The sequence below is a fragment of the Zootermopsis nevadensis genome, unplaced genomic scaffold, assembly GCF_977971745.1.
Source record: "Zootermopsis nevadensis isolate Lab colony 2312 unplaced genomic scaffold, Znev_1.0 Znev_ptg000004l, whole genome shotgun sequence".
Lineage (NCBI taxonomy): Eukaryota > Metazoa > Arthropoda > Insecta > Blattodea > Termopsidae > Zootermopsis > Zootermopsis nevadensis.
Genome location: NW_028259136.1, coordinates 3,517,897 through 3,534,614, shown reverse-complemented (window position 1 = coordinate 3,534,614; position 16,718 = coordinate 3,517,897). Strand labels below are relative to the sequence as shown.

Here is a 16,718-nt window from a genome sequence, read left to right as displayed (position 1 = left end):
TATGAGAAAGTATGCACAAGTTTTGATTAGCATGTCCACATCCGTACAAAAATACAAAATTGTCTACTGGTTCAGTGCCACCCTTGTCCCTTCCGACTTCCTGCACTCCCACGTAACCTAACTACAGTTTCCTAATTTTCTTGCTATCGTTTTTCAAAAAACCTGGCCTATAGAGACTCTAGACATTTCAAGTTCCAAACGTCAGGTCAATTTTCCGTAGTTTAGCTTTCTCCAAAGTACTCGTCCATGTCTGAGGTCCTGTGTAGCATTTTGTAATATGCTAGTTGTTTACGGTGAGGGATTCTTGGGCCTCCCAGGAGAAGGACCACCCCTTGTCAGCTGTCTGTGACTACTTATTCAATATATTCGCAACTGCCCTCCATATCTGGAGGCCTTCTCCGTCGACAACCTGCAGGAACGCCGTGACGATGAATGGAATCTATTTAACTTGGAAAATATACTCAAACTGGAGTAATACCTTCCTATTTTTATTTGCTGTAATGGTGGGATTACAGCGACAGTGAACCCTGAATACAAATATCAGCATTCTCCCACCTACAGAACTTCATTATCGTACTTAACCCGTAATTTCCCATTCATCACTTACCGTCTGTACAAAAGTCTAGAAGTAACGATGGCCAGACCTGATATACAGGCACATCTGTTTAACAGTGAGTGCGCAAAAAAGCCCAAGGTTATAAGCCTAAAGTACAGGTAACTGGCAGCTGAGTTAGAAGTGTATCATATACCGCTTATGCTGTAAAGAGTCTATATCACGAAGTACGGGGCAGTCATGGAAGTAAGACAAAGCGCATGAAGAACCTCAATGCATGATGAAATTACATTCATATAAGCAAAGAAAATCGGACGTGATGAGCAGTCAGTCATAAAATCATTATATAGATACACAAGATGATCACAGACGAATTTAGAACTTCCAATGTTCTTGTTTGTTCTTCAAGTACCAGTAATAATTCAAATGTAACAGCAAAATTAGTGGTTAGAAATAGCTGGCTTTGCTACGGGGTTTATCTCATAGTAACCACAGCCCACAGACACACACGAACACTGAAATTCCCACGCAATAGAAACTGACAATTATTTAATTTTGTAACAGTCGCGTCGTTTCTTCATAAAGCATCAATAAAAGCCAAAAAGGAAAAAAACACAGAGGCAGACACGGGAGCGGACTATGATTATTTTTTTCCTTATAAAATTAAAATGAGGAAAGTGGGCAAATTCCTAACGTTAGAATCTTCATAAAGATGATTCATGCGGGAATTATGGAAACGTTAAGCAATGGCAATACTAAGAGGTTAGAAATGGCAAGAACAGTCAACTTGTGATCTGACTATCATTATCATTGAGAGACAAATTTTCACAAATATTAATTAAGGGTGTTAAATTCCGATCAAGTGTAAAATCGGTGTTTCTTAGTTGTTTTCAAGAAACATGAAGTACGCGGCTAAGAACGACCACGATATAGGCTGAACATAACATGCATCTACACTCCAAATGAAAAGATATGTTCCAACTAGTTTTGTGGCAAACCACTAATATCATCTAACTATACAAAACACGTTACTTAAGATATTATGAACGGGCCAGCTAAACCACAAAACGTTTTGTAAGTTAATAAATAGTCTTCATCAATTAAATGTTGTGAAGGTACATTAAATTGTGTTAATTGTCAGCCCAAATAACTCAACACTACCGTTTGTATTATAAAACTGCAGAACTAGCTTCATTCGACTCTAAATATTAGTGACTTCTAATGGGGGTGTGGCGAGTAGAGCGACGGGAATTCGGTGGCCGTTATCCTGTTATTCCCCCATTGCACACTCTGGGTCAGTAGTATCATTAGTCTAGCAGATGGCATGAACACATGCATTGTGAGTAGTGGACCGGTAAACATCACAAATTAAGAAATACAGCAAATATTATAACTACTGCTGAGTAGTACATTTCAATTTAGAAAGTTCTCTAATTACGTAAAAATTAATCTCTCTTCAGGACTTACCCTAATTATGGCGAAGTTTTCCTTCGTTATTTTCAAATCATCTTTATTCTTCGTAGGTGTCAATTTGTCGGGCGTATTCATTGCTGGAACATTGTTAACCTCGTGTCTCATCTCATCGTAAAAGTTTCGTAAAAATAATACGGAAGTACAAAACTCACACACTTTACACTAACTAGACACATTCACTACGAATCAAAGAAACGCCTATCTTACTTCTTAATAGTGTACACTCGTGCCGAGAACAGGTACGGCCTCAAGCTAGAAACAAAACAACACGACGCTTCGGAGTTCTACCTATCGTCAACAGAGGCGGCTACTGCTGCTCATGCGCATTGTCCGTGAAAAGTCTACCCATAACGTTTACCACATACTGGAACAAGTAGTGAAACTGTTTTAATTATAACGCGTTTGCAATCGGTACATTTCAATCCAATGACCTTAATTTTGTTTCATCGCACTCCAAACTGAAATGCCCATAATGTAATGCCCGACTTTAATTCAAACCTTCCATCTTACTGTCCACCAACTGCCCCTACAGCATTTAACCTAAAAACAAACTCACGGCACAATAGATGCTCTGAAAAGAATTTTTTTTTTAGATTACATGGATCTACTATATATATACATATTACTCCTTTATTGTTGAAATTTTAAATGTACAATAGTGCAAAAAACCACCACATGTGGCATCAGTGATAGGTATTCCATCAGAGGCATCACCAGATAAAATTTAATTTAATTGATTTAACACATTTTGACTGTTAACAGATGGCATAAGTGTTAATGTGTTCCAAAATTTCTTCATGTGACACATTGGGTCCCACTTTCTCTTCTTACATACCTCATGTAAGAAATGAAAAAATTGATTACAAATTTAAACAGTGTGTTGAAAGATCAAACAGAATGCGTTATTATATCTGCATCATTTATACTTAGGTTGATCATTATAAGTCAGTTTCTTACTCTACTGGACAATCATTAAGGAAAAAATTATGATATGCATGAGCACTGTGTGCAGGGTTGCTGAACTTAACCACTTGATAATTTAGAAAACTGTTCCTTGAATTTGATTCACTTCTCATAGAATAACTTACATAACTTCTTTGTAGTACAGACTGGATTCTTAAATATTATTTAGATGAGCTTTCACTTTAAAGGGCTAATGGAAACATTTTTTTGTGTGGCTACTTGCATCCATTTTAACATAATAGTGTGAATCATAAATACCTTATTAAATGGTGTACAGATGTACATTATCAGTAACAGCTGTCTACTTAGTTCTAGCAACCTCAGAAAATCAAAAGGCACAGTCCACTCACACAGCATTAACATAATGTTGCAGAAACTTAAACATAACATTAGCAGGCTGAACAGCAGCCACGATGGCATTCTTAATAAGTATAGGAGGAAAAATATAACACGGAGATATTCAAAAGTGAGAAAATTAAAAAAAATGTAAAGACAGACAACTTGGAAGGCAAATTAACAAACAGAATAAGATGGTATAACCATGTTTCAAACACAAATTATGTGAGATCCTAAAAATGAAAATAAGAGAGACATTACAAAAAGGGAGACTAAAATTAATCACGTCAATCTGGTAAGGACAAATGCACCACAGGAAAAGGGAAGAACACGAGAAGAAACTGAAAAGGAGCTGTGGGAAGTGAGATACAGATGCCCAGGCTTTATTGTCAGACAACCCATACAAACTGGAAATGTCTTAGGAAAAAGAATAAGAAACTGAAACTACTCTTAACATACTGATCTTAGAGAATATTACTCTTAATTACACAACTTTCAATTCTACTTTATTTCGTAATTGTAAAATACAAATATTTTACATCAAGTTCATTTCACTGAACAAATACATGTGTATGTGCTGCTTTTTAAACCATGTACTCTTGGATATTTTACTTAGCTTACTTTAATCTCAATTCAAATTATTCTGCACATACACCAAAATAGGTGAGGAATAAAATTAAATAACTAAATAAGATGTTTCATTCTGAATGCCACATTTAATTAACGATAAACATATGACTGTCCTGTTCAACAGGTGCGCTAAGTTTAATTTGCAGCTACCTCCATTTTGTCATCATATGACTGAAGTTCACAATTTCACAGTGCAGTACCAAATAAGTTCAATGTGAAGAAAATTCAACTTTTGAAATTCCATTCCAAAACATAAGCAATTCAACAAACCTGCTGATTATTCAGTTTCTATTACGTGTCTGCTTACCAAAGTGGCGCTTTAGGTATAATAACTGAGCTTTGCTTTCCAGTTCTGACAATTCCTGAACAGCTGGTGCCATTTGTGCCACATGGTTTTCATAGCCTGAACCTTGAACAAGTAAATATTTACACTTTAGTATGCCATCCCTGTGCCCGAAGTACTTACTAAAATTAATAAATAAACACACGTTGAATTTGTCATAGTCATAATCAATAACGAAATTATGTTAACAAGCTGTATTAAATATAATTTTAATGTAAATGTTACAAAATATTAACAAATTAAAATTACTGTACAAGGAAAAAACATCCAGAACCAAATTTATTCTGGATCAAAGCAAAATCCCAAGATACAAAGAAAATCAGAGAACCCTTAAATGTTGTTACTATTGATCCTGCAGTTTTCATAAAAACAGCCAGAGGCTGTACTTCAGAATCACAGGTCTATGTATGCAAATAAACCTACCTGCCTGTGCACGCTTCTGTCCGTAAGTCACTTTCCCATCAAAATCGTCTACTGGTACTTTGACATCAGGTTCTACTTGCTGGATTGTAACATTAAGATGGTCCTCTATTTCAGCCAGAAACTTTAAATAAACACCAAAGGTTAAGTACAGAGCACAAATCAGATTTAACATGCCACAAGCCAATTACTGAGCCTGTAAGCAGTATAAAGAACAGCACACATGAATATAAACGTATTACCAGCTACAATGAAGAAATTTCAATATCTCTAAAGAAGTCTTACAAGTGATGTACTTCACATGATAAATATTTCATTTCACTTACAGTACAATCCCTGTGCATTATTCAACTTGAAAAACAGTACCTTACTGTATATTGTCAGTGGATGTCCAGAAATACTTACTCTAGGTTCATTGAACCAAATACAGCATCCACCTTCATCTGTGAGCCTGGTGTTCCAGCAATTACGACCCCTAGAAGAACACCACTCTCCATGGTACCAGACCTTTTCTGGCACACTGGATACTAGCGAAATAGCCAGACCCATCCTTTCTGCTCGCCCAACACGACCAATTCGATGCACGTAATTTGATTTCTCATCAGGCAAAGTGATGTTGATCACTAGAATGTAGAGCAAAACACTGCAATGATATACAAAGTACAAACTTTGTGGTTTTACCAGACTAAAACAAAGTATCATCACATGCTATCAAAGTCTTAGGCAGCCCCAAAGATCATGATACATAGCAGACTTTTTAAGTGGGTCTAGCTCACCCTTTTCATATTACATTTATGATTTGTCTCCATTTGACAGATGAGTTGAAACCAACTGCAGCCATGTAACTTTTACACCATGATATAATTTTCATAATTTCCTTTGTAGGTCAGATGATGGTATCGAGTCTTTCATCTTACAAATTTCAATTATACATGCCATGCCTTAAATTAGGTGACTGATTCCTTCATGTCTGTTCCAATTCATTTACATTAACATCCCATAACTTGACACTAAACAGTCTGTGCTACAGTGGTGTTAAATAAAACACAATTTCTAGGCTTTCTATATATATATATATAGAAAGCCTAGAAATTAGAAATATTTACCCCTTTCACAAAAATGTCAGTACACAGTCCACAACACTTACATTTCTCTGACTCATTTCCATCTATGAAGTATAGTTACACCAGCAACACCCAAACAGTTTCTGCACAGGACAGAAATGTTCTGTGCCAACAGTCAAACACTTTAAATTGTGTAAGGAAATTCAATACACTTACTGAAAGGAAGACCTCTAATATCCAGTCCTCTAGCAGCCACATCTGTGCAGATTAGAAATTTGGCTTCCTCCTTCTTAAACCTTTCAAGGTTTGCTTTACGCTCAGCTGGCTTGCGATCTCCATGAAGACAAATGCAGGAGTATAGGTTGTTGCGACTATGAGAACCTCCACCTTGAATTAAACTGTGATACTTAGTTATGGGCAATCATCGAAGTGCCTTGATTTGATTCATTAGACAATGAATGGGAACCTACCAGTCTGTCAATGGCAGCAACTGAACCAAAAATATTTCAGTACTTATGAATTACAATCTGAACTAATGGTACATAAATTTTTTTAAATACTTTAACATAATTTCAGTCACACCAAGAGTCAAGAGGGACTGTGTGGAATATCAATTTGTTTTGTGTCTACTGTAATAACAAAAGATTAATCTCATTATACCCTCATCATATCATCGTCATCCTGCGAGATATTAGGGCATGTGACATGTTATGTCTCCTCAGTCACCTTCATAAACTCAAAAACATGCACAATTATCATTACCACTCACCTATTTGATTGAGATACTTCTCCAAGTTGTCACAGTCCAATTTGGTACGACAGAAAATTATTGCACGATCCATCTTATGTTCATTGATAGCACGAACACAATATTCACCTTTGAGCATCTTCACTGCTTCTGATAGAGTCTCTGGAAACATTAATATCAGTTGGCACTCCTTCCGCAGATAATGAATCACAAGTTTTTATTTCATAATGGATAAATTAATGGAAGCCTCTGTCATCAATAATCTGCAGGACTTTCATACGATCAGTAACTTATATTTTGTAAATCAAATTATTTTGAAGTCCAATATTAGAAGATTACATTTCATAATATTTAAATTTTTAATTACTGTTAACATAAGTGTCACTCATATTCTGTATGAAAGATAGTGTCTGTTAATCACATGCCTACTAAACAGAAGAGAATTTATATATTCCTGGAAATTTTGTAAAAACAGATTCTGAAAAAAACTTTATGAAGAATTCCTGTTACAAAATGCTGTTCAACATGAGCTCAATCTTTCTTGTTCAGCTGGACCATCCTGGCTAATGAATTTGTTACCTATCATAGGTCTCAAATTCTTAGCAAGGACAATCTTCCTCTCCAACACAGATAAATAACAGAAAATCTCCCAAAAAATGTAAGCAAGCATTTTAAGTAGGATTTGAGGTTTTCAAAGTGGTGAGTCTGAAGAGTGCTGTCTTCTGGGTTGTTGCGCTGTGTAGTCTGGAAATCTACCAGATCACACGGCACAATAACCCAGAAGACAGCAATCTTCAAGAATTTTGGGGAACAAGAATTTGGATTAATTACTCAACGCATCTAGCAGTGTTAAACTATAATTCAACATGTATATGTGTACGTTCCTATTCATATTATAGTTATAAATTTATCTTACAAATTCAAAATTATTACTGAATTTATTATTTCATGTTTTACAAACTCTGTAAGGCACTGTGCACTACTGTACATGTTGTTCACCTGCAGTATTGTTTCCAGGACGAACATTATCTTTGGCATGAACACCATCTGTCTGAACATGTTTTCGTAGGCTTTGCCAGCTTGTATCCTTCTGAGGGTCTACCATTACCACAACATGATGTACTGTTTCAGGTACAGCATCTTCACCCTTCAAATCAACCCACGTAGGAAAATGCATCAACCGCTCCTGTAAAACACAACGTAATAGTTCCCTTCACTCAAAATTTGTAATTGTTAACTGAAAAGGACAGTCTATATATTGCGTGAGATTTCAGGTTGTCTCAACAGCAAGTATGAAGATGGCTGTGTTTAAAGCTGTTGTGCCACGCAAACTTACAGCCATCTTCTTAACTTCGAATGCATGAAGTGTTGCTGAACAAACTATCATTTGAAGGCGTCGCCCATCAGATGTGATCTTGGGTATTTGCCTGTGCAGTCGATCAATCAGATCTGTGTATCCCTGCTTCAGCAGTCCATCAGCTTCATCAAGTACAAAGAAACGACACTGAGTGAGAGAGAGGTGTCCAGCAGAAATCAAGTCTTCCATTCTTCCTGGAGTACCAACAACAATGTCCACCTGAAAATAAATACAAATTTTCAACAGACCAACAAATTTGACATCCATTCTGTAACAAAACTTCTCTTAATAGGCATGCATTAATAAGCATGTACATGCATACTCCGACTTTGTTTCAGTCAGGATGCTCATATACTTACACTGTGCTTTGTTTTAGAATTGGTCATGTGTTACTTGGTGAAACTAATTTGAGAAATTTTGAAAAACTGATATTGAATGCAGACATTCCAGTGCATAGGAAAAACTAGAGATTTAATATTAAGAAGGGTGTGAACTATTATCTATTTAGAACTGACTGAACATTTCAGTTATCTGGTTAGCATTCCTACTTCATATGCTGAAGATAAGGGTTCAAATGTCAGCCTGGAGAATGACAATCCCGAGTTTTTTATGGTTTTCTAGAGTCCCTACAAGCAAATGCCAGGATAGCGGCTTAAATTAGGCCAAAACTGCTTCCTTCCATACATATCCTTTCCAGAAAAACTACTCTTTAGGTATGATAAAAAATATGAAACCTCACAAATCAATGGGTTACGTATAATGGTAAAAGCATTCATTCATTTTGACTCGCATGTTTCTTTACTGTAACTGATTTCTTGCAATTTATGATAAATCAAAACAGCACTTGAGTGCTCACAATACATATATAATTTTGTTCAAGAATTTTCTTAATGTCATTAAACTATTACATGGTGCCAGACACATATGACAAAAAAGAAAAGCATCATATGCTTATGTCTGCAAGTGTACAAGGGTAAATGCGTAATAAAATCAAATGTACAAACAAAGACAAAAATGAACAATGTTTGGTACTGGTGAATGCTCAGGCAACTTTTTTCACAAAAGCTGTAATACCTGCTTTGTTCTCTGGTAATTTTCCAACTTCAACTCTCATAATTATGAGAACTTAAGTGGAACAATGTATAATTATCATATGAATAAAACCAAATTCTCAGTAATCATTTATATCCTGTACCCCACAAATATAAGTTTCATAAAATGAAACCATCCCTTTCCTATCATATTTACTACCCCAGTAATGTCTAAAAAATAATAACTACCCTTAACAAATGAGACAATGTTTCTCCATAACTTTCTGACAAGAAAATAACATAGTAACTTACCCCAGCATTAAGTGCAGATATCTGATCCTTGACATTTACTCCACCAATGACTAATAACTCCCTTACTGAAGGATTCTCTAGATGTTTCTTGAATTTTACAATCTGGTTGTAAGTTTGTTCAGCAAGCTCACGAGAAGGCTAGACAAGAATGATAAATTATAGTTTGTATACACATAACAAAATGAAAGTAACGTCACAAGAATTACAACAATTACCAAAACAAAGAACCAAAAACATACAAGAAAAAAACTGGTCTGTCCAATCTTCTTCAACACAATGTTCACATATTTGTCTCCATAAACCTAAACATAAAAATAATGTTGTCCCTGTATCTTAAGCACCAAGAAATGAACCTTGTGAAAAAGCCAATTAACAAAAAATAAAACTAATAAAACAAATAGACATAAAACATGCTTTCTTAACCTCAGCAATAGATATGAGAAAGTAGTCAGCTTCACACTCCATCAGTTTTATCCCATGAGAAAACCTCCAATACAAATAAAAAGGAATAAGCAAAGATACAAAAAAAATTAAGAAAAATGTGTGAAAGATTTAATTTGTCCTCAAAACAGGTTCTCACATAAAAAGTGGTCTAAGAGAATGCATTAAATCAGTGACAAAAAAGGCACATACTATAAGAGCAACTTACTTACAAAAGAACAAGAATGCTCATGTACCTGAATTTCCCTCCTTCTCACATTATCATCTTTTCAGGATATCTTATACTATGAAACCGACACTTTTTTCAACCAACAGTGAAAAATGAATTAAAGGACAAACAAATGATAAAATGCTGCAGAAACTACCTGTCTGCAGTAGTGGATAAATATAATAGCAACACAGATTGGTAATTCTCAACTGCCAACACTAGCTAATTTCATGAATAATAAAACTGTTACAAGGAACTAGATTTAAGGTGTTAACTAGAGAAGTGAACTATGATAAAGTAAATAAATATTTCCTCTTGTTTGCTGATGCTAAAGCTTACCTCAATTATGATAGCCTGTGGAGCATTTTTGACAGATTTGCTCTGTGATGTAGCACCTCCACTTCCTACATCATTCTGCTTCAAGTTTTCCTTTGATGTCTCACACAACGCAATACAACCAGACTCAGGAACATATTTAAAAGGTTGGGCACCAAAATTGAATGACATTTCAGCATTCTGAGGAGCACAACACAAATCCAATTAATGTTGCTGCCATGTCAATACAAACTTAGAATCAAATGTTAAGTGCAGCATGGACTCAGGACACAAGTGTCCACAAGACTCCATATACGGCTTTTTCAAATGCAAGCAGGGCAAAAGTGACATAAACATATATGTCTTGAAAAGGTATTAAATGTTAATTATACTTCAGTTAAATTTGTTCCCAAATATTACATGCAAATTAATATGCATAATCAAGAAATTTATGAAGTGAGGAATTGTCATTATCCAGTCTTTACATATATCACATGAACTTGAATGACAGCAACATCAATTAACAAGAGCACCCAACTTAATCTTTCTTGAAAGCCTGACCACCATGAACCTAATATCAAGTGGCCGACAGTTGAATCCTAAATGCAGTTTTTAGCACTTTCAGTATTCCATTTGCTGTCATCTCAACTTTCATACAGAATTTAAAAACATACATCTTCTACTTAATATCTGTCATTAAAAAATCTGATTTGTTCAATTAACACATATGTACAAAATGATTAGTTTCTCAAGACAAATATAATGGCAACGTATTATCAGAGAGGGGAAGGGGGGGTGACATCAGGATTAGTTGCCTGCCACCTACATCACCTGCTTAATATTTCTACTTTCTGCTTCATTTCCTTACAAATAACTGTTCTGGAACATAATGATCATATTTTATTATCAAAGAAATGTATGTAGTATCTTGAAGTAGTGGTTTTGGCCTACTTGGCAGCTAGTCTCCTTAAAAAATTGAGGAAAAGTGAAACATTTCAGTTACAGTAGATATTCAGCCTCACAACTCTTAAACACGGTTCTCAATAAAGAATGTCTGTTCCTCTAAAACTATTTTACTTTTGCTTGTTATTATACATTTTTATGTAAGTAACAAATTTAAATACTTTATTGAGGTTTGATGCATACTTTTTTATGTTTACGTCTACATTTGAAGCAATACGTAAATTCAGAAATAGGTTCATAAAAATAATATGGTCTCACTTACCTTAAGAACAACAGCTGGAAAGAAAGCAGACGACTTAAGCTGTTGTGGTATGGTGAATGCTTCCCCCAAATCAACACCATTCTTGGAAAATTTAATCTCTCCAGAACCCAAGTCCAAGTAACAGCCAATCACATCATGCATACCAAATGCTTCTCCATAGTTATCAAACTGTTTATTGTTTGATTTCTTGCCTGTTCCTCCAAAGCCAAATCCAAACCGGTCTGTCCCAAGGTCAAGACTTGCCTAATAATTGAATTAAACTGTGCTATATAGTGTAATGCCAATCAACACAAGAATACTCAAAAGAAAACTGACATATAACGGGGGGGGGAAGAAAGGCCATAAAATATGCTGAACTAAATGTTGTTATACCCTTCCCAAATTCAATATGCTCTATCTTCATTGCAAACAGTTAATATTTACCACTGCTAAAACAATGCAACACAGTTGAAACAACTCTTAAGTATAAGATATACCTATGAGCAGGGCTGCACACATTTCCTATAAATTTAGGAGCCACTTCCAGAAACTAGGAGCCAGAATACATGCATCAGAAATGGAAATAATATTTATATACATTTGATCACCAAAGCAAAAGTTTCCACCCACACACTGCAACTGGAACTACACTACACAAATTTCACAATGTTACATAACTAACTAACTCCCTGGTAGCAGAACCCGCAGGTTCAACATTGGCAACACCAAAACCCGCAACTCGCCACGATCCTGAGCCAACTCAATCCATTTGCCATCCTCACAACCCACCTTCCTAAGATCCATCTTCATGTTAATGTTACATAACAATATGCAAAAATAAAAACCATCAAAATAATACGTAGAAAATCCTTGGGGTTATAATGACAATTTTAGGTGCCATAATGACCTAGCACCTGAGATTTGTGCAGGCCTGCCTATGTGTAATTTGAACCTATAACTTCTAATTTTTCTTCTCTACATGAGAAAGTACCTACTTGCTCAACATATTTAAATTATGTTCTTGAATGTGCCCATAAATGTTTAAACACAAGTCCAAGTACTGTGCTGGTACCTGGCTATATTTTTGGTCCTTATTAATACTAGATGTCCAGATCATTTGCTACAATTTGGGCCAAGGTTACTGAGAATGGATGTGCCGTTCATCTGTAGAATGAGTGCTATAGAGCCAGCCCCAATCCTGTGCAGTCCAGTCTTCTCCGTTCACTTACTACGAGTGTGATATTACTTCTTGGTCACAAAAATGATGCCAACACAAAGTACAAAATGTAAACCCAGAAATGACTAATGATAGTGCAACAAAACAAGCAATGGTAAAAAACAAGAACACCATCAAGAATGAAGACAGTGAAATATGAATAACGTTATAAATCAGTAAAATGGTGATAGGTTTATACAGCATACACCCGTCGATGGCTGAATGTAGCCGAAACTAGCAGTGTATTTAAATGATGTTTTAAATCTTTTAATATTATTTTATTATTATAATTGTGTGTGACTGTAACTTTTAATATATATTTTAATATACGAATCACAATATGACGCAATTACAATATCTGCTATAGAGCAGTTAAACAGTTTCGTTATACATGAAATATAACTGCTATTATACCATGACTTAGTTTCCTAGAAGTATGAAGTGGAATTTAATCCACAACAGACAATGATATTTGTATGTCGTTAACTGTGTGCTATCCCACCTGTTGTGTTGACCAACCAACTCGGCAAAGTCCTTCATCTGTAACAATGGCCTCATAATAATACTTCCCCTTTCCTTGAACCCCTTTTGTGGCACGACAGCCATGCCACTCCTTTTGTTCCCGTGACTGACAGCGCAATCCATCTGGTGTAACAGCTAATGCTGTACCTCGATCAAAGAAGCTTAAAGTCCAATGTGGAGCTAAAATGAAAGACCACAGTCAATTTGCATGAAATACAGACATAATACATGTTCTTAATTTGGTATGTTTTAAGTACCACTAAAAATTCGGAATTTCTTCATTTAACACTTACAGATCTGTACAATGATTTTACTTCCTTTCCCAGCTTCTAAGTCCTTTAATGTTTCCCACACAATTTGAATAATTGGAAGGCAGAAAGCTCCAGTTTTTCCACTACCAGTCTCTGCTGCCATCAAGACATCTCCACCACCCAAAATGAGAGGGATGGCTTCTGCCTGGACATCTGTTGGAAGCCTAAATATTACAGATAAAACAGTTGGAGAAAAAGTAAACTGAAAATGTTTAAACTTAAAATAGGTCATAAAATATTACACACTTCACTCTTGTTGATTAAAAAATATGTCAACCAACTGTGTATCAGCCCACCTGCCAGAATTCAGATAAAATGCATTATTTTATCTCAGTACTATTTTTTCTTTATCTTTAAAACTGAATTTGTGCTTAAGTCATTTATGACTTCATTCTGCTCACTCCCCCCTCCCCTTTCCAATTTTATATGTACTTCCTGGAAGCAAAAATTGATACCTGTATACTCAGCAAAACAGTTCTGTCCATAATGAATAAGAACGCTTTGCCACATAACAGAACTGCTCCATTCTTTACAGTGAAAGGGCTGTAGTTTCCTGTGCTGATCATCATCCTTACATTCACCCTACTGACCATTGGATGTAATGGTATTTGCCCTATGAGTGTTCCCACCTCAGATATGTATTCCAGACTTATCTATGATCAGCAGAGACTAGGGAAGACAATACCAGACCACCCCCTGGAGATATCAGAAACCCACCCACCTGAAGCTTTGGATATAATAAATTACAGGATGGACCATTTAAAATGCAACCCCAAAAACAACCACATACTGTGGTATAAAAACAAAATAAGAAGCATGTCCAACCCCATGTGATACTTGGGTCAAGGTCACCCTTGTTGCTAAACCACTCCCCAAGTCAGTTGCATAAAAGTTGTGGAGGTGCAAAAATTGTGTATTCACAAGCAGAATGTGTGTCTACTCTCAAACATTAATTTGCATCAAAATCATCTGCTGCTTTCACTGTTCATGAAGCATTTATCAATTTGTATTCTTACAAGAAATTACTGACTAAGACAACAATATACAGAATGGTAACAAACTTTAAGGGCACATGAAATGTCTGTGTCCCTGAGAAGATGGTAGACATCCTATAAAGCTGTTCAGCATAATAAAAAAAAGGAAACTTGTCACCAAAGTTCACAAATACTGTTAAAATCACAGTCAAATTTTAAATGGAACAACCTGTAACAGAGTAAAATATGGTTTATAAAAATTGAAAGCACCACAGAATCTTACATGACATACTTACATCCAATCCATTTCCTCAACTGCTTTGCCTATTTCTGGCAAAACTCCCATTTCTGAAAATAAACAGTTTTTGGTTGAACCAAAACTCCATTATTTACAATCAACATCAATAATAAAATCAATCCATCCAACCTTCCATTGCATATGAAAAACTACAATTACTTTCAACCAGAATAAACTCCTAAGCAGTTAGGTGAATGATAACTCTGCTAGTTACAACAACTGAATCAGACACAGACCTCTATGATAATATACAAAATCATCTACTTATGTTAGAAATACTCTTGTCAAGACCAACCAAGTGATATCAATATGAATGTTCTTCAGGCTATCAGGACTCAAAATCAAATGGAAAAAACAAGAACTTGTATCACCTAAATTGTACTTTCTAGGAAAATGATCGGAAAAATTTAAGATTTAAAACACAAATTTAAAGTACTGAAACCATTTGGCCTAAATCAATATAAAAGATGGCTGTCTTCTGGGTTGTTGCGCTAATAAGTCTGGTAGAAATTTACTGACGTTTTACAAGTGCTGATGGAGGAAGGAAGCACCTCTAAAACGTCTGTAAACTTCTTCTACCACACTATACGGTGCAATAATCCAAAAGACAGCAATATTGATACTCACTGCTGTGGGAAACTGAAATCTAAATAAACATCCTCGCTAATCTCCACAAAATTAAAAAAAATCAAATAGTATTTCAACCACGCAGAATTATGCTTAAATTTACGATTTTTTTTTATAAAGCTCCCTTCTTCCCCAAAACTTTTCATGCAATAATGTGTCTTCCACCGTTGTAGGTTATACCGGCATGTTAAAATAAGTGCATATACAAAAATAAATGAATAAATAATTTACAGTTAGCACAATGAAGGTATTTAGTGGCCACAATTTTTGAATCAAAATGTATTCTGATACGACTATAACTTTTTTCAATTACTCTATTTAACATATCTTCAAATCAAAGTCAAATATGGTGCTCACAGACTTTACAGACATCAGACGGACAATTACCTTCAAAGGCTGTCATCTTGATGAAGCGTGGAAATAAACAATGATCACTATGAAAAACAGGATATTAAATTTCAAGCAAAACTTTTCCGATCTTCACGGCATCCAACACAGTACAACAAAACACGGACACCAATAACACGTGCATTAACTATATTACGTTACCACCATAGATAACTCACAGACAAGTGTATGTAATATCGGGCTTTTATTTCGAGATATCAAATCTTACGAACTGGAGTGTTTCCAAGGATTGTAGAAATCATTCATGTAGGCGTACGTTCATGTGACCCTTTGCAGGCAGATTCTGTATTCACAGGGAGGATCTGTGTGTGTTGAAGAATATCTGATGTATCGCAGCAATAAATTGTTTTATTGATGTTGTGTGGAGAAATGATCAATACAATTTCAATAAAGTCACTAGGAATGTATATTTGAAATACATACCATAAATAAACAAAATTAGTCTAGATTAAATGTAATTCTTCTAAATGGGAAATAATAAAGAAATCATCCTATTTTGCGAATCTGTGTATTACCTGATTCATTTTCAATTGTCCGTTGTAGTTCATTAAAGTTCCTGTACTTCTGACTGCTATCTACCCATAGCTATGCCCATTTCAAGTAATGTGTCATCATCAAAGATTTTACTATACATAAAGAAATCAATACAACCTACTCTGCCTAACCTTAACACAAGCCTATGGAACTTATACATTTCTGTTCAAATTTTATAATTTGTTCTTGGAAACCTAAATAATATTAGAAGAAGAAAAGATTTAACCATTACATGGTAAAAAATAAGACATGTAATTATGCTTTACAAGTATATGATTAATTTCAACTGTTATAATCATTTGTTTAAGACTGACACTTCAAAACTTCATTCAACTCAGCAGTATTACATGCAGGAGAGGCACATCAAGGCTCAGAAACAGTAGTAAACACAACACACAGTTTTCTATAGTACTGTTATGAAATTTTATGT

The 16,718-nt window shown here is 35.2% G+C and overlaps 2 protein-coding genes across 2 annotated transcripts in view; both read right to left on the bottom strand.

Moving 5' to 3' along the window:
• The window catches only part of Rhp (GTP-Rho-binding protein rhophilin), a 104,038-nt gene extending 101,730 nt beyond the window's left edge, over positions 1–2,308 (bottom strand). The window contains exon 1 of the mRNA XM_022066179.2: positions 2,021–2,308. Coding sequence (XP_021921871.2) covers positions 2,021–2,131 — 111 coding nt within the window. The 5' untranslated portion in view covers positions 2,132–2,308. The remainder of the gene's footprint in view (positions 1–2,020) is intronic.
• Positions 2,309–3,809: 1,501 nt separating this feature from the next.
• Ddx1 (ATP-dependent RNA helicase Ddx1) lies at positions 3,810–15,935 on the bottom strand. Its single transcript, XM_022066138.2, has 14 exons — positions 15,734–15,935; positions 14,718–14,769; positions 13,430–13,611; positions 13,117–13,316; positions 11,420–11,662; positions 10,219–10,395; positions 9,231–9,368; positions 7,867–8,106; positions 7,530–7,716; positions 6,552–6,692; positions 5,999–6,169; positions 5,124–5,341; positions 4,722–4,842; positions 3,810–4,364 (listed from the first exon to the last, which is right to left on the bottom strand). The coding sequence occupies exons 1-14, from the start codon at positions 15,747–15,749 to the stop codon at positions 4,237–4,239; spliced, it is 2,214 nt and encodes a 737-aa protein (XP_021921830.1). The 5' UTR covers positions 15,750–15,935; the 3' UTR covers positions 3,810–4,236.
• Between the last annotated feature and the right edge of the window lie 783 nt (positions 15,936–16,718).